Consider the following 24,618-nt stretch of genomic DNA (forward strand, 5'->3'; position numbering starts at 1 on the left):
TGAACAATTTTCATGTGCATTTTTTGCCAATTGATGTATCTGTTCTGGTGAAATATCTGTTCAGTTCTTTTGACCATTGTATACTGAGTTGTTTATTATTATTGAAAGTTGAGAGTTAGTGTATTCTGAAGACAAGTCCTTTATCAGATATATAATTTGCAAATATTTTCTCACCATCAGTGTGTTATATTTCATTTAATAAAAATGTCCTTTAAAGAGAATCATTTTTGTGTTATGGAGTTCAAGATATCACTTTTTAAATTGACTATGCCTTTATTGTTATACCTAGACAATCTTTGTCTAATTCAAGGTCACAAAGATCTTCTCTTATGTTCTCATCGAGAGGTTTTATAGTTTTAGGTTTACATTTAGCTCTATGAACCATTTTGGATTAACTTTATTTATGACTTGAGGTATTGATCAAGGTTCACTCTTCTCAAATAGATACCCTTTTGTTGCAGCACCACTTGTTGAAATGGCTATCATTTCTCTATTGAATTGCCTCCATGCACTTATCATAAGTCATCAAATATGAGGGTCTGTCTCTAGACTATTTGATTTCATTGACCTACATATGTATCCTTTCTCCAATACTAAATAGTAAGTCTAGAAAGCAGGTAGTCTAACTTCTTCAACTTGTTCTTTTCAAAATTAAATTTGGCTATTCTATTATTTTACCTTTCTTTTAAAAAAATATTTTATTTACTTGTTTATTTTTGAGAGAGATCACAAGCTGGGGTGTGTGAGGAGGGACAGGCAGAGGGAGAAGCAGTCTTCCCACTGAGCAAGGGGCCTGAATCTGGACTTAATTCCAGGACCTTGGGATCATGACCTGAGCTGAAAGCAGAAGCTTAAGCAAACAGCCACACAGGAGTCCTGTTATTTTACCTTTTTAGATAAATTTTTGAATCAACATATTTTTATAATGTATAAACAATTAGTGGGATTTTGTTGAGAGTTGTGTTGAATCTATAGATCATTTAGAGAGGATATGATATTTTAGCAGTAAATAGCCTTCCAATTACTGACTGTGGTATATCTCTCCAAATACTTTTCCTTTGATATTTTGCATTAATATTTTGTAGTTTAAGCATATGACAGCATATATTTATGTATTTTATGCCTAAGGATGTCATGATTTTTATTATTAAAGTGACACATTAAAAAGTTTCAAATGTTTTTTGTTAGTTTATAGATACATGATTAAGTTTTTGGATCATGTATGTATCTTATGACCTTACTAAACTCACTAATTAATTCTAGTAACTCTCTTTGTAGATCCTTTGAGATTTTCTAGGTATGAAATTATTTTGTCTTTGAATAGGGAAATTTAAAAGATTAGTCTGATCATTTTTCTTGTGATGCTCTTGTTTCCAGGTGTAAGGGTTATGCTGGATGAATAAAATGAGTCAGGGAGTATTTTAATATCTCCTTATTCATGAACATATTTATGTAAGATTGGTACTACACTTTGATAAATTTTTATATAGGATAATTGATAAATTTGTATGGGGGTGAAATTTTTGTTTTAGGAGGGGAAGGATTTTAAAGAATTTATTTATTTAACAACATTAGATTATTCCAGTTCAGAAATATTATTATTATTATTTTTTAAGTAATCTCTATACCCAACATGAGGCTTGAATTCACGACCCTAAGATCAAGAATCACATGCTCTACTGATGAGCCAGCCAGAAACCCCAGTTTATTTTAGTTTTTAATTATTTTTCTGTGTCTATTTAGAAAGTTGTATCTTTCATAACAGAGCTCCACTTTCTTAGATGGCATAAATTCATTTATGATGCTCTGTTGTTGTCATTTTCAGATCAGCAGAATAGAGGGATGGAGCTTTCTTAATTCTTGATTCTTACCCTTTGGTTATAGTTCAATCCTAGCAATATGGTTCTATCCATTTTGCTAGGAATGTATCAGTTTTATGAATCTTTGAAAGAACAACTTCCTGGATTTATATATTTTGTATACTCTATGTTGTATTCCAGTTTCTATTCAACTAATTTCTCTTTCTATGGTTTCTATATTTTATTTAGTTTTTCCATTCTACCCAGTGTTCTCTGGGTTTATTTTGGTTTTCCTTTGCTCAGGTTCTTAAGATAGAGGCTTGACTTCATTTCATGTCTCTTGGTTCCTAATACTTCTATTTACCCCTATCCATTTCTTTCCAAGCACTCCTTTAACTGCACCCAGTGTACACACTCACACACACACACACATTTCGTTATCATTCTGTTGAAACTTCATTTTAAAAACTATTCACTGAGATGTCAGGGTTCCTCAGTCAGTTAAGCACCTGCCTTTGGTTCAGGTCATGATCTCAGGGTGCTGGGATCTAGTCCCTCACTGGGCTCCTTGTTCAGTGGGGATTCTGCTTCTACCTCTACCTGCTGCTCCCTCATGCTCTCTCTCTCTGGCAAATAAATAAATAAAATCTTACAAAAATAAAAATAAAAACTATTCACTGATATTTCTTCTTTAATTCATGGTAATTTAAATTTATGTTGTTTAATTTGTAAATAATTGGGAAACTGTTATATTTCTGTTGAATTTCATTATATATATTCTGTATGATTTAAGTCCTTTAAAATGCATTGCAATTTGTTTTTTGGCCAAGTGTAGTGTGTATTTTGGTGAACATTCTCTGAGCACTCTGAGGTAAGTAGAAACCTCCCACAGTGTTTTCTCCCTCCCCACTCCCATACTAACACAGGCTCTATCAACTTGTCTATGTGCCCTTATGTGACAAACTCAAAACTCTTCCCCTTAGGGGAGAATCTTGCTTTATCCACATTTTGGACAACTTTTAAATGGGTTAGACACAATTTACTTTTGTGATGCCATAGAAGTCAGTTTAGGTATCTGTGTACAAAGACATAGCTTAAGTGTAACCAGAAGAGCTATGCCTATTTTGAAAGTCATGCTTGAAAGAAGAGAGTTTTGGGCGCCTGGGTGGCTCAGTGCATTAAAGCCTCTGCCTTTGGCTCAGGTCATGATCCCAGGGTCCTGGGATCGAGTCCCACATCGGGCTCCCTGCTCAGTGGGGAGCCTGCTCCCTCCTCTCTCTCTGCCTGCCTCTCTGCCTACTTGTGATCTCTGTCTGTCCAATAAATAAATAAAAATCTTTTAAAAATATGAAAGAAAGAAGAGAGTTTTTACATATTTTATTTCTGTCCACACTGGACATTTCTCTTTTGGTGTTTCAATCTCAAGTTGTTCTTTTGTGATTTCTCCCCAAGAGGAAAAGTTTAAGTCCTGTTGTACATGGTTATTATCCTGGTGGCATCTCTGGAGATGCAGGTCTACACTCACAATTATGATGAAGGTCCCAATGAATTTAATTAGGGAAGAATCAGTCTTGGAGATGTACCAGTTCAATGACTGAACAATCTGTGTAGTAGTTCAAATGCAGGTAACGTGTCTACACACCATTGTCTTGATCTAGGAGTCTTTGGATCAGTGTTCAATGACCGGCTTTATCAGGAATTGAAAGGAAGGACTCAAAACATAATGAAGTATGTATATGCAATTATTCTCCATACAGGGAATCCAAGGTTTAACTATGCTTTGTGAAGACAGACCAGTATAACTGACCACATAACCACATAAACTTTTCTAACAATTCACAACTTTCTCTCCTGCAAAGTTAAACTTTTTTTAAAAAACGATTTTTTAAAAATTTGTTTGAGAGAGATCTAGTGGGTGAATGAGACAGAGAACTCACAAAGAGGGGGAGGGGGCAGAGGCAGAGAGAGAGAAAAAAAAAAAAACCTCCCTTTTGAACCAGGAGCCCTACTTAGGACTTCATCCCAGGACCATGGGATAATGACTTGAGCAGAAGAAAGACATGTAAGTGACTGAGCCGCCCAGGTGCCCACTTGACCACCTTCTTGTTCTTCTTCTTTAACTTAAAAATTTGGTTTAACATTCTTTTGTTATTGAGACAAATCTGCTATCAATGAAGATTTGGGGTCTTTTTGTTCACAACCAGTATTCAGACTTGTTTAGATTATACGGCCTTTGTATTCATTTGAAAACCCTAGAAATTTGAGGTAACGTTTTTCTGAAAGACTGAAGTGAATAAGACTTTCTGCAAACATAGAAAGCATTGTTCACATGGAAACAGTTCAAGATCCTGTGATGATGCATGTGTTTTCTTGATCTGTGTGCACAGAGATGGTATCAATGCACAAAAGAGAAGGGAGAAGGGATGCAACCTTGAATTGAAAGGTGTTTCAGCATGCAGGTATCCTAGGAAGTGTAATTAGATGTAAGACTCCAAAATAGACTTTATATTTTACATCTTGGTGGTGTTGGGATTCAGTCTTTTAAAAGTTCTGCTGAGTGAATCTGATAACAGCTATATTAGCGATTCTTTATAGTTATTAGAATATGTGGGAATTAGCTCAGTTCTGTAATACTCTTTTTTGGCTATTTTTATATATAAAGATACAGGATAAATGTATTTTCTCAAACAGTTATTTTTAGAAACTAGTTTCAGGCCTAGGGATATTTTAATGGGCAAGATATTTATAACTCTATAGATGCTTTCAATTGATATGTTCTCTGAGCATTGTTTGCTGATCTGTGGAAGTTAGAGGGTGGTGTAGCATCCACAAACTTGAATGAGTGATTTTGAAGAATCCCAGGTCACACTTTCATAATCAAGCTCTTATTTCAGTTCCTATGTTTCTGTTTACAGATATGTTTCAGCATATAGGATATACTTGTTGGTTATTCCTATAAATACTTCTTTAAGTGATTTACCCACTTGCCATTAGTTTCTTTGTCTTCTATATTTTATTTGCTTAAATCTATGCGTGTATTTTGATATTAACTCTGTGTATATCCTCTGAAATGCAAGTCCTTTCTCCCATCTACTTTTATCTATTGATGTCATGGTATCTTTAAAGTCCTTGAGATGTTCTGATATCATAAAATGTATCAATTTCATTTATGAGTTAAGAAGATTCCAGAAGTTAGAAAATCATCTCTTGTGTTAGCTGGGAAGTAAATACAAATCTTGCTGTAGTTTTTCATTAAATAAATACATTTAAAAATTTTTATATGAAGAATTCACTACATGTACAATTTTACTAGCTTCCAGTTGGAAAATTGGTTGTGCTCCTCCATTTATTTATACTGTGTCCTTTCTCCACAATGTTTCTAGTGACTTATCTCTGCTTGAATCAGCAAGAGTGGTGAGGTTAGGGAGAATGTTTTCATCCACCTTGTATTCTTATAATTTCTGAAAGTACTGGAGCATAAGAAACTGCAATGCTTATTAGGTAAATGAATAAACAGATTGTGTTAGATTTCAGGAAGTCAACAGTAATTATCACATTTATAGCTAATTTTTTCTTGAACTGTGAAATAAGGAGATGCAAAAGAACATATGGAACACAGGAACAATGTGACTGAGTTTGTCCTGTTGGGGCTCACCCAGAGCCTTCAAGGTCAGAAAATACTATTTGTCGTGTTCTTGATCATCTACATTGTGACGATGGTGGGCAACCTACGCATTGCGGTGACTGTGGTGGTCAGTCCATCCCTCGATGCCCCTATGTACTTCTTCCTTGGTTACTTATCATTTATGGATGCTGTTTATTCTACTACAGTTACTCCAAATATGATTATAGACTTACTCTATGAGAAGAAAACCATTTCATTCCAAGGTTGCATGTCCCAGCTCTTTATAGGGCACTTATTTGGTGGTGCTGAGATTTTGCTCCTGGTGGTCATGGCCTATGACCGCTATGTGGCCATCTGCAAACCTTTGCATTATTTGACAATCATGAATCAACGGGTGTGTATTTTGTTGTTGCTTTTGGCCTGGGTTGGAGGTTTTCTGCATGCTGTTGTTCAGCTTCTCTTTGTTTACAACCTTCCCTTCTGTGGTCCCAATGTCATCGACCACTTTATCTGTGACATGTATCCGTTATTAAAACTTGCGTGCACTGACACCTATGTTATTGGTCTCACTGTAGTTGCCAATGATGGAGCAATCTGTGTGGTCATCTTTACAGTGTTACTCATTTCGTATGGGGTCATTCTGCACTCCCTGAAGACCCATAGTCAGGAAGGGAGGCGCAAAGCCTTATCCACTTGTGGCTCTCACATTACAGTGGTGGTCCTCTTCTTTGTCCCTTGCATTTTTATGTATGTGAGACCTCCTTCTACTTTACCCATTGATAAATCCTTGACTGTGTTTTACACAGTTATCACCCCTATGTTAAACCCTCTGATCTATACTCTGAGAAATGGAGAAATGAAAAATGCCATGAAAAAGCTGTGGACCAGAAGAAGAAAATGATGCTGAAGAGAAATTATCACCTTTTTTCAATGAAGAGTTACTCCATCCAGGAAAGAATTATTTAATTATTTATTTGTAATGAATTTCTCCTCAGGTTTAATGAATTTGTGTATGATGAAAGCATTTAAGGTGTAAATATTGTAACGATCAAAAAAGATTTCTAAGATTTTCATAAATTGTTAGGAAAGTAGGTCTGTAGCCTTTGGGCATAAAATGTTTCTATTGAAACTATAGGTTTGTGTTCTATGTGATGAGTTTTGCTATAATAAATACTGTACCTTTATTTTCATTACTGGGCAATTTTCACATGCTTCTCTTTTATCCAATTGTTCTTTTTCAGAATTAATAGTGCTCATTATATATTTCAGAGAAAGATTTTAAGAATTGGGGCATAAACATTTGGTCATTCCTCTCATACAAAGACAACTCATAGTTAATACTTGAAGTATATATCTTATTTTTGTAACTGCAAGATGGTTAAGTATATAATTTTGTTCATATTACTTAACTGATAGGATTGAAAAGGAATTCTTCTTCCGTGTTATAATATTACTCATAAAGAAGTTATGGCAAGGAAAAAACCCAAACAAAAGACCTAGATATGATAAGTAAGATTTACTTATTTTTCTATGTGGCAAATCCTATTATCTCCTCATGTGGAGCACCTTTGTTCGGTGTTGTATTTTCATTGAGATGATCCATTAATCTTCCCTTGTAGTTTAGAATATTTGATAATATCTCTGCTATTTTTCAGTATCACCATCTGTACTTTTGCTTACAGCATTTCATTGCCTTCTTTAGGGACCTTGGCCCTTCCTTTCATTTATGGAATTAACATAATCCATAGTTTATGAGCTTTGGGTATGCAATACAGACCCTGACACCAGATATTTTGGGTGATATCATTTGTAAGAAAGATGTTGACAATATGGCATGCACTTTTACCTCTTCTCTTAATGGAATGCAGATTATTGAGTAATAAAGAGTTCATAATATGTATTGATTTCTTTAACAGAGATCCCTTTCATAAGTCTCCCTCTCTCTGAATGAAGTTTGAAAGAAAATGTTATCTGCCTCTAACAGTGTAGGAAGCATGTAATCAAAGAAACTCATGTTTCTGCCTCCCTTATTTAGTATGGATTTATGGGGTGCCCTGGCTATGGGGAATAGAGCATTTTCACTCATAAGTCACATTGTATGAGAAACTTTATATCCCAACTTATATCAATTATTATTACATGGAGATTTCTTATGTCATCTCAAATTCTTCCCAAATAAGATACTATCATTAAATAGTAGTAAACAGAAGTTTTATCATCAAGTTATCAGTTTTAGATGTGGCTATAGACTGAATATTTGTGTTCCCTCCAAAATTCATTAAATTCTTTATAATACATGATATTTGGAGGTGGGGTGTTTGGGAGCTGATTAGGTCATGAAGGTAGAGCTCTCATGAATGTGGTACTATCTCTTTAAAAAGAGATACCAGTCAACAAATCAAAGAGGCAATCCTTGGAATGGGATAAGATATTCACAAATGACACTACAGACAAAGGGCTGATATCCAAGATCCAAGATGGGGCTGATGTCCCATCCAATAATGGGCAGAAGACATGAACAGACACTTCTCCAAAGAAGACATACAAATGGCTAACAGACACATGAAGAAAATGTTTGTCATCATTAGCCATCAGAGAGATTCGAATCAAGACCCATTGAGATACCACCTTATACCAGTTAAATGGCCAAAATTTACAAGGGAGTAAACAACAAGTGTTGGAGAGGATGTGGAGAAGGAGAACTCTCTTACACTGTTGGTGGGAATGCATGGTGGTGCAGCCACTTTGGAGAACAGTGTGGAGATTCTTCAAAAAACTAAAAATAGAGCTACCCTATGACCCTGCAATTGCACTACTGGGTATTTATCCCACAGATACGGATGTAGTGAATAGAAGGGTCATCTGTACCCCAATGTTCATAGCAGCAATGGCCACAGTCCCATAACTGTGGAAGGAGCCAAGAAACCCTTCAACAGATGAATGAATAAGGAAGATATGGTCCATACAGACAATGGAGTATTCTGTCTCCCTCAGAGACCATGAGGTCTCTTGTAGCAACTTTTGTAGAAACACGGACAAGATTGGAAGAGATTATGCTGAGTGAAATAAGTCAAGCAGAAAGAGTCAATTATAATATGGTTTCACTTACTTATGGAGCATGAGGAATAACATGGAGGACATGGAGGAGAGGTGAAGGGGGTTCGGGGAAATTGGCGGTGGAGACGAACATGAGACACTGTGGAGTCTGAGAAACAAACTGAGAGTTTTGGGGGGGGATGGGGAGTTGGGTGAGCCTGGTGGTGGGTATTATGGAGGGCACATATTGCATGGAGCACTGGGTATGGTGCATAAACAATGAATTCTGGAACACTGAAAAGAAATAAAATAAAATGAAAAAAAAAAGAAAATCTATAGTAATTTCAACTTAAGCATATACTATGAATGATAAAACAAATTCACTGTTGAAGAACTGTATGATTCATTCTTATTCTAAATAAAAGCAACATTAATTACTTACAAAAAAAATGACACCATAGACCTCACTTGCTCTTTATGCAATGTGAATACACAGCAAAAACAGTTATCTATGAACTAGGATGCAAGATCTCACCAGATATGGAATCTGCAAACGTCTTGATCTTGGACTTCCCAGACCCCAGAACTGTGAGAAAGAAATGACTTTTGTTGAAGCCAATCAGTCTGTGGTATTCTGTTAAAGTGGCCCAAATGAATTTAGACATTTAGTTAATTTCCAAATGTGTACTGTTATTGCAAGTGATGAGATAAAAATCTTGATTAATTGTCTATGTTAATTATTCTATAAGTTCTTTTAAGCCACAAAAGTTACTTAACTGTCTTTATACTCTGTATTTGCACAATGTGTGACATAGAATCCACTCCATGAACTTTGTCAGTACTTGCATTCTTGAATTCTTGATCTCTTGAAGAGTTTTTACTGATGAATTTTCATGAACTCTTTCTACATTAAATATATACATTTGCTACAATAGTCTTTGATATTTGCTCAAAACATTTACCTTATTTATGTTGTAATTATGTGTGTTTTTCTATAATGATGTTCCCATATTCCTTAACTTTTGATTTCTTCTATCTCATCACTCTTGGAAAATTTCATTTACTTTCATTTAGTGAATTTATAAATTTTATCATCTGTTTAAAAAATAAAAATAACTCTCAAAAATGTTTTCTTTTCAAGTGATTCAGGGTTTATTTTTGCTTGTAATAAGGACAAATCTAAGCCTGTTTTCCTTAAACAGGAAAAATAATCTTCCAAGGTTATTATTAATTTTAGTAATAATTTAAAATTTTCTATTTAATATGTCAAATTTTATACAATTAGTGTGTTAATTTGTGGCCCATTTCCCCTCCTCCTGTGCTTCTCCCTCCTCCTCCTCCTTTTCCTTTGGTGTATTTCCCTACCACTAACATTCTATATCAGTAGTCAAGGATTTTAAGGTGTTTATACCTTGTAGGAATAATCTTCTTTAATTACTCAGCCTTTTCAAGTCTTTTGAAATTTCTCCATATTTATTTTTCCTGATAAACCTTAGGATTATTTTGTAAAGTTTGAAATCTTCCCATAACTCTATATTTAGAATTTCATGACTCACCACATTGATTTTGAGGAAAATGGCATGTTTTCATATCTTGTTTTCCCATCCAGAATGAGACATATATTGTGAAGGCTTGATCAATGTCTAAGTAAATTTGTAATCATTTCCATAGAATGTACATAAATCTTGGCTTTTGGTTTTATTAATTAGATAGTAGCTTGTCTTATTTACCTTTGATTAATATTTTCTTTTTTTAAATTTAAATTCAATTAGTTAACATAAAGTGCATCATTTATTTCAGATGTATTTATCAGTTGCATATAACACCCAGTGCTTTTCACATTCATGACCTCCTTAATGCCCATCTCCCAGTTACCACATCCCCCCAGTGACCTCCCCTTCCATAACCCTCAGTTTGTTCACATTTCCAATGAGCTGATCAGAAAGGGCTCAGTGTCTTTTGCACAATACTCAGAGGCATGTGTGTTTGTTTGCATTCAAAATTCATAGACCTACATTTGACAATACACAAGTAGGTATTCAACCACAGATATCTCTATCTGACCTCATGTAGCGCTGTATAATTACAGGTTATATATAGGTACATTGTTCAGTGATCTGTAGGTATATATCCAATTTCATAAATGTATCTATATGTGAACACAGAGAAGTCTGTTTCCAAAAACATATGGATAAGTATCTGACTACACATATGAATGCAGATGTATATACATAAATATTTGCTATATCACACACAGTGTATATGACTACACACAGGGATATATCTTGCCATGCAGAAGTCTTTGTCTAACCATATGCTAATTTTGGGAGCACACGACTGAATCATTCTGTTCCATGTGACATGGACTGAGGTTCCTCTCTGGTATTCAGCTGATTAGGGGCTTTTAGGGAGTGTTTAGGATGACTTTATTCATGTGAGCTGTGCCTTGGCAGAGATGGCTAGAAGGTTGGAATTTTCTACCTCCTTCTCCATGTAGCCTATCTCTCCAGTGAGTATGTCAGATTTGTAAAATGGCAGTTTCTGGCTCCCAGAAGAATGAAACAGAAGGGATTAGGCCAGTTCATATCGCCTTCCATCCTGATATGATCTTGAAGTTCAGGATTTCAAGTTCTAAATCCAGACTGCTTATGCACCAAAGGAAAAGGTAACCTATGGAATGAGATAAAATATTTGCAAGTCATATACCTCATAAGAGATTAATATCCAAAATGTAAGAGGAATTTATACAACTAAATAGCAAATGGAAATCAAAACAAAAATTGATTAAAAAATGAGCAATGTGCCTAACTTGATATTTTCCAAAGAAGACATACAGATGGAAGGTTGCTCAACATTACTAATCATAAGGGAAATGCAAATCAAAACCACAATGAGAAACCATCTTACATCAGTCAGAATGGCTAAAATTAAGAAGAGAGGGAACAAAAATTGTTGACAAGGAAGTGGAGAAAGGGCAACCCCCTGGGGACAACCTTCTGGGAAATAGAAATCAAAAGAACAGTACAACAGATCAACAAAAGTAGGAACTAGTTCTTTGAAAGAATTAATAAGATTGATAACCCCCTGGCCAGACTTATCAAGGAGAAAAGAGAAGGGACCCAAATAAATAAAATCATGAATGAAAGAGGAGCAATCACAACCAACACCAAAGAAATACAGTTTTAAGAACATATTTTGAGCAGAGATCAGAGATCTGCTGTGATCTTTCCTATTTCTCTTCTGTTGGGTTTAGGTTTTCTTCTCTGTTCTTTCTCCATCTCTTTAGGTGTAAAGTTAGGTTGTGTATTTGAGACCTCTCTTGTTTTTTGAGAAAGACTTGTATTGCTATATACTTCCTGAGGGTCGCCTTTGCTTCATCCCAAAGATTTTGAACAGTTGTGTTTTCAGTTTTATTAGTTGCCATGATATTTTTAAATTCTTCTTTAGTTTCCCGGTTGACCCATTCATTCCTTAATAGGTAGCTCTTTAGGTTCCATGTATTTGAATTCTTTCCAACTTTCTTCTAGTGATTGAGTTCTAGTTTCAAAGCACTGTGGTCTGAAAATATGCAGGGAATGATCCCAATCCTTTGGTACTGGTTGAAACCTGATTTGTGACCCAGGATGTGATCTATTCTGGAGAATGTTCCACGTGCACTAGAGAAGAATGTGTATTCTGTTGCTTTGGGATGGAATGTTCTCAATATATCTGTCCATCTTGTCCAGTGTGTCTTTTGTTTAGACGATCTGATCATTTCAGTGAGGGGTGTGTTAAAGTCCCCTACTCTTATTGTATTATTGTCGATGTGTTTCTTTGATTTGGTTATGAGTTGGTTTATATATTTGGCTGATCCCATATTAGGAGCATAGATATTTAAAATTGTTAGGTCTAATTGTTGCACAGACCCTTTAAGTATGATATAGTATCCTTCCTCATCTCTTATTGGAGCCTTTATTTTAAAATCTAGTTTAGCAGATATAAGGATTATCACCTCAGTTTTCTTTTGATGTCCACTAGATTTTAAATTGTTTTTCACTGTGTTACTTAAAATCTGGAGGTGTCTTTGGGTCTGAAATCAGTTTCTTGCAAATAGCATATCAATAGGTATTGTTTTTTAATGCTTTCTGATACCCTGTGACTGAGATGCCATTACCGCTATTTCTGCTTCTGTACCTTCGCTTGCTAACCCATGAGGAGATGGAAAAATACCAGCAGACTTTCTATAGACACTCTGTAACCACACATCCCCCTCCCAGAATTGAACCTGACAGAATGGCCCGGACCCCTCCCCCGGCTCTGGGCCAAGAGATAACAGCCATCTGACCAGAGAAACCCCCACCCGGAATTGGACACAGAATAACTGCTCAAGGACCCTCCCCCCCATCCGGCTCTGGGCTGAGAGCTAACAACCGTCTGGTGCCCTGCGGCTTGACAGGAAGACCCTGGTCAATCCTGAGCTGACACATACCCTAGTGGCGCCAACTCAGCAGTTTGAAGAATGACCCTTCGTTTGAAGAGCCCTTTGCCCTAACCAATAATCCGTTCCCAGCCTTTTCCCACTCTGTAGTGCGCCAATCATATTATAGAGTTCCTTTTTGATTTTCCCGCAGTATGTGGCGATTTGTTACAAGATACTATGATGTATGATAAGTCCCTGCCTCCCCAAAAATAGTGTATAAAAAGTGTGATCCTGAGCTTGGGACCTCTTAGCGTCACTGGCAACAAGTGCGCGGATATCTGGGTTTGAACTCGTAATAAACGACCCTTGCTGTTTGGCTTTGACTCTGGACTCTGGTGGTCATCTTTGGGGGGGGGTCTCAAAATTTGGGCACAATATGACTTTTGATTGGAGTCATTTAGCCCATTTACATATAGAGTAACTATTGAAAGATATGAATTTAGTGCCATTGTATATCCTGTAAGGTGACTGTTATTTTATATTGTCTATATTCTTTCTGGTCTATGTTACTTTTAGGCTGTCTCTTTGCTTAAAGAACCCCTTTCAATATATCCTGTAGGGCTGGTTTGGTGTTTACAAATTATTTTATTTTTTGTTTGTCTTGGAAGTGTGTTTGTTTGTTTTTTTTAAAATCTCTCCGTCTATTTTCAATGACAGCCTCATTGGGTATAGTATTCTTAGCTGCATATTTTTCTTATTTAGTGCTCTAAATATATCATACCAGTCCTTTCTGGCCTGTCAGGTCTCTGTGATTGGGTCTGTTGCCAATCTAATATTAGTACTGTTGTATTTTACAGACCTCTTGTCCCAATCTATTTTCAGTATTTTCTCTTTGTCACTGAGAGTTGTAAGTTTTACTATTAGATGATGTGTTGACCTATTTTTTTTTATTTTGAGGAAGATTCTCTGTGCCTCCTGTATTTTGATGCCTGCTTCCTTCCCCAAATTAAGGAAGTTCTCTGTTATAATCTGCTCCAATGTATCTTCTGCCTCTGTCTCTTTTCTTCTGTGATGTCAATTATTTTAATATTGTTTTGTCTTATGGTATTATTTATCTCTCGAATTATTCTGTAGTGACCCAGTAGTTGTTTATCTCTCTTTTTTCTCAGCTTCTTTATTCTCCATCATTTGGTCTTCTCAATCACTAATTCTCTCTTCTGCCTCATTTATCCTAATGATGAGAGCCTCCATTTTTTATTGCACCTCATTAATAGCCTTTTTGATTTCAACTTTTTAAGATTTTAGTTCTTTTATTTCTCCAAAAAGGGATTCTCTAGTATCTTCTATTCTTTTCTCAAGCCCAGCTAGTACTTTTATAGTCATCATTCTGAACCCTAGTTCCAACATCTTATTAAAGTCCATATTGATTAGGTCCCTGGCAGTAAGTATGGCCTCTTTGTCTTTTTTTTTTTTTTTTTTTTAGGTGAGTTTTTCTGTTTCACCATTTTGTCCAGAGAAGAATAGATGAATGAGAGAACAAAATGATAAAAGTGTAAGAATAACCCCAGAAAAATATACATTATACCAATCAGAAGAGACCTGCAACTGTGAGAAAAAGAAAGGAAAAAAAATGATAAGGCTGGTGAATAGAACAGAGCCACACACTAGATCTTGGGTTTATATTGGTCTGTTAGAAATAACTGCCTCCCAAAATTTTAAAGATATAAACCTTGTATGTATACACAAAAATAAGGGTAAATATGCTAAAGGGATGGAATATGACTATAAAGATGAACATTAAAAAAGTTTTTAAAAAAAGTAATTGTTGAGTTAAGAAGTTTGTTGATAAAAGAAGGAAAAAAATTAAAAAAGAAAAAAAAAAAGGAGAGAATGTGATCAGGCTGGAGACTAGAAGAAAACCATACACTAGTATTTTTGGGCATATTTGGTCTGTTAGAAGATACTGTATGCCAGAATTTTAAAGAAAGAAAAAGTTACATACAAAAATATATACTTGTATATTTATATTTTTGTATAAATGTAAGTATAAAACTCTGCTTATATAGTTATATATGAAAAATAAAGTTACATACAATGAAGGGATAGAAGATGAGTGTAAAAATGAAAATTTAAAAAATATTTAAAAAAGGAGTTGATAAGATGGTTAAAATAAGAAAGAAGAAAAAGAAAAAATAGAAACAGAAAAAAAGTAAAGAAAGTTAAAAAAAATTTACTTTGAAGGGCTTAAGAATCATGAGAAAAAAGTCATGAATTCTATATGCTGTATTCCCCTACAGCACATTGCTAGAGTTTAGCAGTTCTCATTGATTGGTAAACTTGGTCTTGGCTGGATGTTCTTGCTGATCTTATAGATGAGCAGCCTGTTGCAGTGACTTTCAAGTGTCTTTGCCCAAGGTGGAACTTCACCACTTTTTCCAGGGCCATGATAAGTATTGGGAATACTAATTCCCATGCTAAGAGAAGTATTAGTAAGTATTCCCATTCCCATTCTTCTCGGGTTTGCTCTCTGTAGCTTTTGTGCCCTGAAATCTCTCTGTATGGCTTTGGGGGTTAAGAATAAAAATGGCATCCTCCTAATCTCTGGGCCTGAAGGCCCCAAGAACTGGGTGCACCACTCCTCAGTTAGCCTGCAAAGAAAAGCAGTCAATATCTCCTATCTCTTTGGTCTCTAGCTGCACTGCATGCTCACTAGGCCTATAACCAAGCATTTCTCTTTCTGGCATATGTCCCCATTTAGAGTCTCCAAACCCTGCAGAGTCCTACAGTGCACTCATGTGCCATTCCTCTGGGGTAGGAAGGGGAGGCTCCCTGGATTGCCTGCTTTTGGGGTCTCTGCTCAAAGAGTAGTCGCCCAACTGTGCTGTGGATCATGGTTTATGGCAGCCCCAAGCTGAGAACCTCCTCCTGGGTTTGCAGCCAGTTTCTGGGTTCCAAAACTTGGGAGCTCTACCACACTCAGTCACTTCCAGTTGTTCTGTGACCGTGAGGGTTGTGAGACCACACTGTCCCAGAGAGGGTTCTATTCAATACTTAGCCACTGGAATGACATACCTCAGCAGAGCCTACTTGTAGAAGTTCCAATTTTGTTCTCCACTGCTCTGTCACTTGCTGGCAGCTGCCTCCCTCGTTGCAGTCTATCTTTCCAAATATCACCTTGGATTCACTTTTCCACACATCCTACCTTCCAGAAAGTGGTCACTTTTCTGTTCATTGAATAGCTGCTATTTTTTCTTTAATCTCTTGTTGAGTTTGTAGGTGTTCAGAATGGTTTGAAAATCATCTACCTGAATTCCTGGGACCAGGTGAAACTTAGGTCTCCTACTCCTCCACCATCTTGCTTCTCCTCCTCAAGTTATTTTTGAGTCTTTTTCAGAAGTTTGTGAAGAAATTATACCCATTTTATCTAAGGTATAAAATTTATTAGAATAATTATTTTTCCAGAAAAATCATTTATTAACCTTTCAAAGTCTGAAGCATCTGTATGAGTTTATTTCCTCTTTAATTTCTGATATTGGTATTTTATCTTGATCACTATTGCTAGAAATTTACCAGTTGTAGAATAATAGTACAAGTTTTGACTGTTGTAGTTTGTTCTCTTTAATGTTTTATATTGTAGTGATTTTTTTAAAATCTTTCCATTACATCTTTTTTTTTTTTTTAACTTTGACATTGGTTTAGTCCTCTATGTCTAACTTATGATAAGAGTTTAGTTCTTTAGGATTTTTTTTTAACACAGCATAAAACTATGCATACATTTATGTAAATTGAAAACAAGTAGCTTTTTGTGTGGCTTAGCACATCAAAAAGATCTTCAGCTGGTTCTTACAGGTACTTAATGATTTTTATCTATGATACTTATGACCTAGAAAATACAATATACAACCAAATGTGGAAATGAAGATGCTCAGTGGAGCTCATCATAAGCTGTGGGAAAATTAGTAAGAGTGGAAGCCTTCAGAGACTTGATTTAGAAACAGGCTCTTGTTGGAAAATAATTTGTTTCTTGTAGAAACAGTCACTCAATTGATACTGGACTGAAATTAAGGATTGAATTAATGAACTGAAAATTATTATGGTGTCAGTTGACATAGATTCAGGCCTTGGTCAACTGCATCCATCCCAACACAGAACTACAGAACTGTGACTACATATCTTTTTATGAATTGCAACTTCAACCTCAGTAACTTCCCTCATCCTAAGGCCTTCTGCATCTGAACTTCAGGGCCTCTTTGTAGTGATGCTAACAGCTAGAGATAGGACTTCCTTGGCTGAGGACATGACTGATAAGTGAAACTGAGACTGGTTATCCTTTCACTTTGGTGTCAATGTGATTTGCCTTATTTAAATTGTTTAGCCATAAGAAACTCACAGTTTATTATTTAATATATTTTTTCCTGTTCAAATTAGAGGCTTTTCACATATTTGGGTGTCTGCCACTATTTCTTGGCAAGAACCTAGTATTTTTTTTTCTCTAGTTATTGTTCTAGGGGAGAACACTGTGCAGAGGAGGATACTTTATTTGAATCTATTCCAAATATTCTAATCTAGTCTGTAATGGCCTTACAATTTCTTTCATTGAAAAACAATAGTGGTGTGGAAAGCCATAGGCTGTGTCTGTACATATAAATGGAAGGATTATTTTCCTCATCCAGTGGCCCAAGAGATTTCTGAGAATTCAAATGTCTGCCGAGTCTGGAGTTTCTCTTCACCCCCTAAATGTTTCCTTCATATATGTTCTTGTGTATAGACATCCCTCATTGCTTGTGCAATCATCTGGAGGGGCCCAATTCACTGAGATGAAGCTGGAAAAAGGTAGAAACCTGCCTTCTATTAGAGAAGAAGTGGCCTTAAGGATACATTTTGAATGACTGAACAGGTGAAAAGTTCTCCTACTATCTGAGAGATTGCTCAGTTATTGATTGTCCCAGAAGTTAAATTTCACCAACTTTCTTATTAGGACAATGTCCTGGGACAGGAATGCTATCCTAATGATATAAGTAAAAGACTTTTGGTTGCCTAATTGTATGGACCAAGGAAAGATACATTGAAATAACTAAATTGAGATTTTAAAAAAATAGGGCAAATAATAGCTTGTCCAAGTTAATTTCTATGAATTAGGCTAATTTTTATATAGTCATCTGAAGAAACTATACTTACTTTGTACAGCTGTCCTCATATTTATTGTGTCACTCTATGAGAAATAAGATCCATATGGGAAAGATTTTTCACATGATTTTTTCCCCCCATTTTCTTAACTATTGTGTCCTTACTCATAGTATGGTTCTTGGCATTAAATAGGTGCTCTAATATAAAACAATAATTAATAATTGAATAGTTATTACATCTATGTTGGTAAATAATTTTTTAGTATATCTATTCACATTTCAAGGTCATTAATAAAATGAATGTAAAATGAAACAAAAGAAAATCTTGTTATGGCAAGTGGGGAAATACATGATGATTCAATCGTCACTTGACTACAATGCCTTGGGTGGTATTTTATTCTTCACTGGCAATAGTCTCATAATTGATCCAAACCTATTTTTTTCCCCTCATGTTACATCCTTTAGACCTTAATAATGTGATTTGGTCTAGGAGTGCTAGTACACGTATTTGGGTGTCTGTCACTCTTTCTTGGCAAGAACATAGTCTTTTTTTCTCTAGTCATTCTTTTAGGGGAGAATACTGTCCAGAACAGTTTAATTTATTTGAATTAATTCAAAATATTATAATAAGCTAACCTGTAATGGCCATACATTCTCTTTCAGTGAAACTTGTAGTGATGTGGAAAGCCATAGGCTGTGTCTGCACATATAACTACAAGGTTTATTTTCCTGATACAATGGCCTAAGAGATCTCTGAGAATTCAAATGTCTGCCCATGTTAGAATTTCTCTTCATCCCCTAGATGTTTCCTTGATAATTTTCCTGTATATAGACATCCCTCATTGCTTGTACAAACATGTGGAAAGGTCTGATTTTCTGGGATGATGTTGGTGCAAAGTAGAACATCCCTTCAACTGGGTAGGAAGAGGCCTTAGGTATATGTTTTCTATTTAATTTAATTTTTATTTTTGTTACTTATTTGAATTCAATTAATTAACATAAAGTGCATTCTTGGTCTCTGAGGTAGAGTTCAGTGATTCATCATTGCATATAACACCCAGTGCTCATTACATCAGGTGCCCTCCTTAATGCCCATGACCCAGTTACCCCATTCCCCCACCATTTCCCCTCCAACAACCCTCAGTTTGTTTTCCTCCATATTGTTTCTTATATTTGACATATTAGTGAAGTCATATGGCAATTATTTTTCTCTGACTCATTTTGCTTAGCATAATACCCTCTAGTTTCATCTACATCATGATAAATGGTAAGATTTCATTTTTGATGGCTGTGCAATATTCCATTTATTCATATACCACATCTTCTGTACCCACTCATCTATTAATGGAAATCTGGGGTTTTCCCGTACTTTGGCTATGGTGGACTTTGCTTCTATAAACTTTGGGATGCATGTGTCCCTTTGCACTATGTTTGTATCCTTTGGGTAAATACCTACTAACACAAGTCAGGAAACCACAAACGTTGGTGAGGGTATGGGGAAAAGGTAATCCACTTACTAAGCTGGTGGGAATGCAATCTGGTACAGCCACTCTGGAAAACAATATGGAGTTTCCTCAAGAAGTTAAAAATAGAGCTACCCTATGACCCAGAAATTGCACTACTGGGGATATATTTTGAATGACTGAACAGGTAAAGATTTCTACTACCTGAGAGACTACTCAGTCATGGTCTTTCAGGAAGTTAAATTCCAGCATTTGTCTTAATAGGCAAAGAGAAGGTTAATGTCCAGGGACATGAATAGTAACCTAGTACTCTAAGTAAAGGACATTGTGGTTGCCGAAGTTTACTGAGTTTTATTTTTCATATTTTTAGGACAAGTAATATACTTGGCCATGTTAGTTTCTACTAATCAGGTTAGTTCTTAATAGTCATCTGAAGAAGACTACACTTATTTTATTAAATTGTTCTCTTATTTTTTCTGTGACTATATGAGAAATAAAATCCACGCAGGAAGGACTTTACATGTGTTTTATCCCTTGTTTATTAGTTGTTTTGCTCTCACTCATAGCATGGTTCCTTGCATTAAATATGTTCTCTAATATAAAAACAAAAATTAATAATTTAATATCTATTACACCCATATTGATAAATAAGTATTTAATATATCTATTCACACTTTAAGGCTGATAATAAAATGAGTGTTAAATAAAAAGAAAGGAGACCTTGGTATGACAAGTGGGGATATGGGGATATACATGATAAATTAATCTTCATTGGAATAAAATGCTTTGGCTGATATTTTATTTATGCCTGGCAATAGTAACATAATTTTTCCAAACCTATTTTTTTTTTCATGCTACATCCATTAGACTTTAATTATGTGATTTGGTCTAGTAGTACTATTATGTATAGATATTTAAAAAAAATCTATGGAAATATCCAGTGAATTTAATTAAGAAAGAATCAGCCTTGGGACACTTTCCAACTCTGACTTTATGACATATTTGGTCAGATGGGATGAAACGTCTCATGATCTCTTTCCCTATTGGGAAGAAGGTGTTACACTCTTAAGAGGTGACACATTTTTAGGAGGTTTTTGCTAGGCTGAAAGCACACTTCCCAAAAAAGTACAAAAACATCTCTTCTCCAATTTTGAACTCAATTGGTGTGGTCATACCAACAGGATAGAATGAAAGAATGAACCAAGTGAATGTTTTCTATTTTGAAGTGAGTAGGGAAGAAGTTACCCAAGAACAATCTCCTTGAAAATGGCTGGTTGCTATCTTCTTATGTAAAATTAGATTACTTGTCTTTTAGATAAATTATCCTAAGGTAGTAAAGTTTTATTTCCTGTGTGGACCAGGGAATTCTTTTTACATAACCTACCATGCAAATAAAAGCAATGTCCTGAATAATCAGGGTGGAAATGGACTGACAACTAAATGATATAAAATGTACCCCATGAAGAAAATGGACTGATAGCCAAGTGAAATAAAATATACTATCAGGTATTAATGAAGCTTTTTACTTTCTTTTGTTATACTGGATAAAGGAAAAATTCCAGTCCCAGGAATGAGTTAAAAAGTTTTCCTTCAGCTTGTGAACATACCGTCACAAGATAAGGCTAACAGTATATATGGGAACTAGGCTTCCAAGTGTGTGAATTTTTTTTTTTTTAATTTTTTTTTTTTAAAGATTTTATTTATTCATTTGTCAGAGAGAGAGCGAGCGAGAGCGAGCACAGGCAGACAGAGTGGAAGGCAGAGTCAGAGGGAGAAGCAGGCTCCCCGCAGAGCAAGGAGCCAGATGTGGGACTCGATCCCAGGACGCTGGGATCATGACCTGAGCCGAAGGCAGCTGCTTAACCAACTGAGCCACCCAGGCGTCCCTGTGTGAATTTTTTTTTATCATGTAAAAGTTAAATTACTTTGAAATAAAGGGAACTTAGATTTCCATTCCAGTTTAATCACTTAAAAATGGGTGACCTGGGAAAAAGAATTAGATGTTCTGAGCCTCAGTTTGTTCAACTATGAAATGAAGATTACAGTTCTTCATTACTGTAAAAATGAAATGTGATTCATTTAGTTGTGAGTGTGTGATTGGAATCCACTGTAGGCATTGTGAGCAGTGGAGTGATTCTAATCATCTTTATAAACAGATCATTTGAGCTGCCTTATGAGAATGAATTAATGGAGGCCAGAATGAAAGGGAAGAGATGTGGCAGGAAGCTAATTTAGGGGGCTGGAGAATTTGTGGTTGGAGGAAAATGATCAAGTTTGTGAACTATTTTAAATGGGAGTTAATCAGAATTGTTAAAAGTATCAATATGTGATATGAGAGCAAGAAAAGCATGAAAGACATCATGACATTTCTTGTCTGAGTAATGACTTGGAAGGTAGTACCATTTAGTGAGATGGGAAACACCTGTGTTTGTTGCTGAAAATTAAAAAATTTAGTCTTATTAGTTCTGAATTAATTTTGAATTAGAGAGGTTCAGAGTCAGAGATATTATATATGTGAAGTTCAAAAATTAAGGGAGAGACCCAACATTGGAAACATTCCACATTTTTGGTCAGGAAAAGGAGGCATATCCAGCCAGAGATCTCAAGAAAGAAGTCTCAGTGAGGGAAGAGACAATCCAGGGTGGTGATCTTTCACTCCTAATTTGAGCCACTCAGTTTGAAAATGTCAGTTACCTTTAATCAGTCTCAAGTATTTCCCTTTTGGAAGCATTTCTTCCTCTGGGAAGTCTTCTCTGATTGTTATTAGTTTGACATATTCCTACCCCTGAACTTTACATTGTGCAACTGTTTTTATACTGACACTTTTAACGTTGGTGATTATTAGGTATGCTATCACTGAATATAGGAAACCATGGCTAATTCAATTTGGGAATCACCTCTATGAAACATTGGACAAAAACAGGTACTCCTGCCACATTTTTTAATTGAATGAATCAATAAAAGGTTAATCTTATCATGTATTTAAAAGTTTTCTCCCTTGTTTTATAGATCAGCTTGGTTCTAATATGAGAAGTCATCTCCTATTCAGACTAGATGGAACCACCAAACAACGTAACTTACTTTGTCCTCTTGGGGCTCACTCAGGATCCAAAGGAACAGAAGATTCTTTTTGTTATGTTCTTACTCTTTTATATTTTGACTGTGGTGGGAAACCTGCTCATTGTGGTGACTGTAAGTAATACCTGGGGCTCACCTATGTACTTTTTTCTTGCTAACCTATCTTTTATGGATGTCATTTATTCCTCTTGTATTTTCCCCAGATTGATTTCAGAGGTTTTCTTTGGGAAAAGTACCATATCCTTTCAATCTTGTATGACCCAGCTCTTTATAAATCATCTTTTTGGTGGCTCAGAGGTCTTTCTTCTGCTAGTGATGGCCTATGACCACTATGTAGCCATCTGTAAGCCCTTGCATTGTCTGGTGATCATGAGGCAATGGGTGTGTGTTGTGCTGCTGGTAGTGTCCTGGGTTGGAGGTTTTCTGCATTCAGTAATTCACGTTAGCACAATTTATGGGCTCCCATTCTGTGGCCCCAATGTCATTGATCATTTTTTCTGTGACATGTATTCCCTATTGGAACTGGTCTGTGCTGATATGTATGTGGCTGGCCCGTTAGTGGTGGCCAATGGTGGAGTGATCTGCAGCATTGTGTTTGTGTTCTTGCTCATCTCCTATGGTGTCATCCTGCACTCTATAAAGAACCTTAGTGCAGAAGGGAGGCAGAAAGCCCTCCAGACCTGTGGTTCCCACATCACTGTGGTGGTCTTCTTCTTTGTTCCATGTATTTTCATGTATGCAAGACCTGCTAAGACCTTCCTATTGACAAATCATTGACTGTGTTTTCTACAGTCATAACCCCCATGTTGAACCCACTGATCTACACTCTGAGAAATTCTGAGATGGCAAATGCCATGAAGAAGCTCTGTAAAAGAAATATATCAAATAGCAAATAAATGCATCATCAAGATCATAGTTTATCATTAGAGCCAATTTCCTCAAATGTTAAAGTCCATTTTAGTGTAAATGCCTTTACATTCTGAGTCAATAATTTGTAATGAAGTAGTCAATGCAGTTTTATAGTTGCATGAATTGTTATTTATTTTTAAGTTTTTTATTCTGGTAAAATTAATATATAATGTTTTCTTATTGTCATATACACAATAGCATGATTTAACAGTTCTATACATAGTGGTCACCATGAGTAAACTCCTAATCTCCATATGGGCTGCATATTGATGAATTTTTGTAGTTACCTTAATTTAATTAATTGTTATGTTTAGTATTATTACTTATTTTCTCACTGTTATTTTCATATTTAGTTGGGTTCCTGTCTTTTTTTTTTTTTAACATAGAGTGCTTTATTAGCTTCATGTGTGCAATATTATAATTCAACAGTTCTATTCATCACCAAGTGCTTACAACAACAAGTGCACTCCTTTATCTCCATCACCTATTTAACCTATCCCCCCTTCTTCTCTGGTAGCCATCAGATTGTTCTCAATGATTAAGAGTCTGTTTCTTGATCTCTCTCTCTCTTCTACCTTTTCTCATTTATTTTGTTTCTTAAATTCCATATGTGTGAAGTCATATGGTATTTGTCTTTCTCTGACTGACTTATTTTGTTGGCACTATACTCACTAGCTTCTTCCATGTTGTTGCAAATGGCAAGATTTCCCTATTTTTTTATGTTAGATACACACACACACACACTCTCACACACACATATACATACACACTTGGAAGCTTCCATAATCTGGAAGATTTTAAAGAAATATGGTACAAATGTCAGGATAGATTTATCCTTTTAAATTAGTGTGTATTTGTGTATTCTTTGGGTAAATACCCAGTAGTGCTATTGTTTGATTGTTGCCTAATTTTATTTTTAAGTTTTCGAGGGACCTCCATACTGTTTTAAGATGGCTGTAGCAGTTTGATTTCCCAGCAGCAGTACATGAGTGTCCCTATTTCTCTACATCCTTGTCAACATCTGTTTCTTGTGTTGTTGATTTTAGACATTCCAATGTGTGAGGTGATATCTAATTTGTAGTTTTGACTTGCATTTCCCTGAAGGTAAGTGATAATGAACATCTTTTCCTGCTGGCCATCTGTATGTTTTTTTTAGAGAAATGTTCATTCGTGTAGTTTGCCC

At 35.6% G+C, this 24,618-nt stretch overlaps 1 protein-coding gene and 1 pseudogene across 2 annotated transcripts; both read left to right on the plus strand.

Annotated features, from left to right (window-relative positions):
- Positions 1–5,407: 5,407 nt before the first annotated feature.
- LOC309872966 (olfactory receptor 4A15-like) lies at positions 5,408–6,325 on the plus strand (the record flags this gene model as incomplete). Its single annotated transcript, XM_082747932.1, has 1 exon — positions 5,408–6,325. One exon carries the CDS (start codon positions 5,408–5,410, stop codon positions 6,323–6,325), a length of 918 nt encoding a protein of 305 aa, XP_082604058.1.
- Positions 6,326–22,502: 16,177 nt separating this feature from the next.
- On the plus strand, positions 22,503–23,422 carry LOC309872964 (olfactory receptor 4A47-like; annotated as a pseudogene). The gene has a single exon. The product of its transcript is annotated as an olfactory receptor 4A47-like (transcript).
- The last annotated feature ends 1,196 nt before the right edge of the window (positions 23,423–24,618 follow it).

Source organism: Mustela nivalis (genome assembly GCF_964662115.1).
Source record: "Mustela nivalis genome assembly, chromosome: 9".
NCBI classification, from domain to species: domain Eukaryota; kingdom Metazoa; phylum Chordata; class Mammalia; order Carnivora; family Mustelidae; genus Mustela; species Mustela nivalis.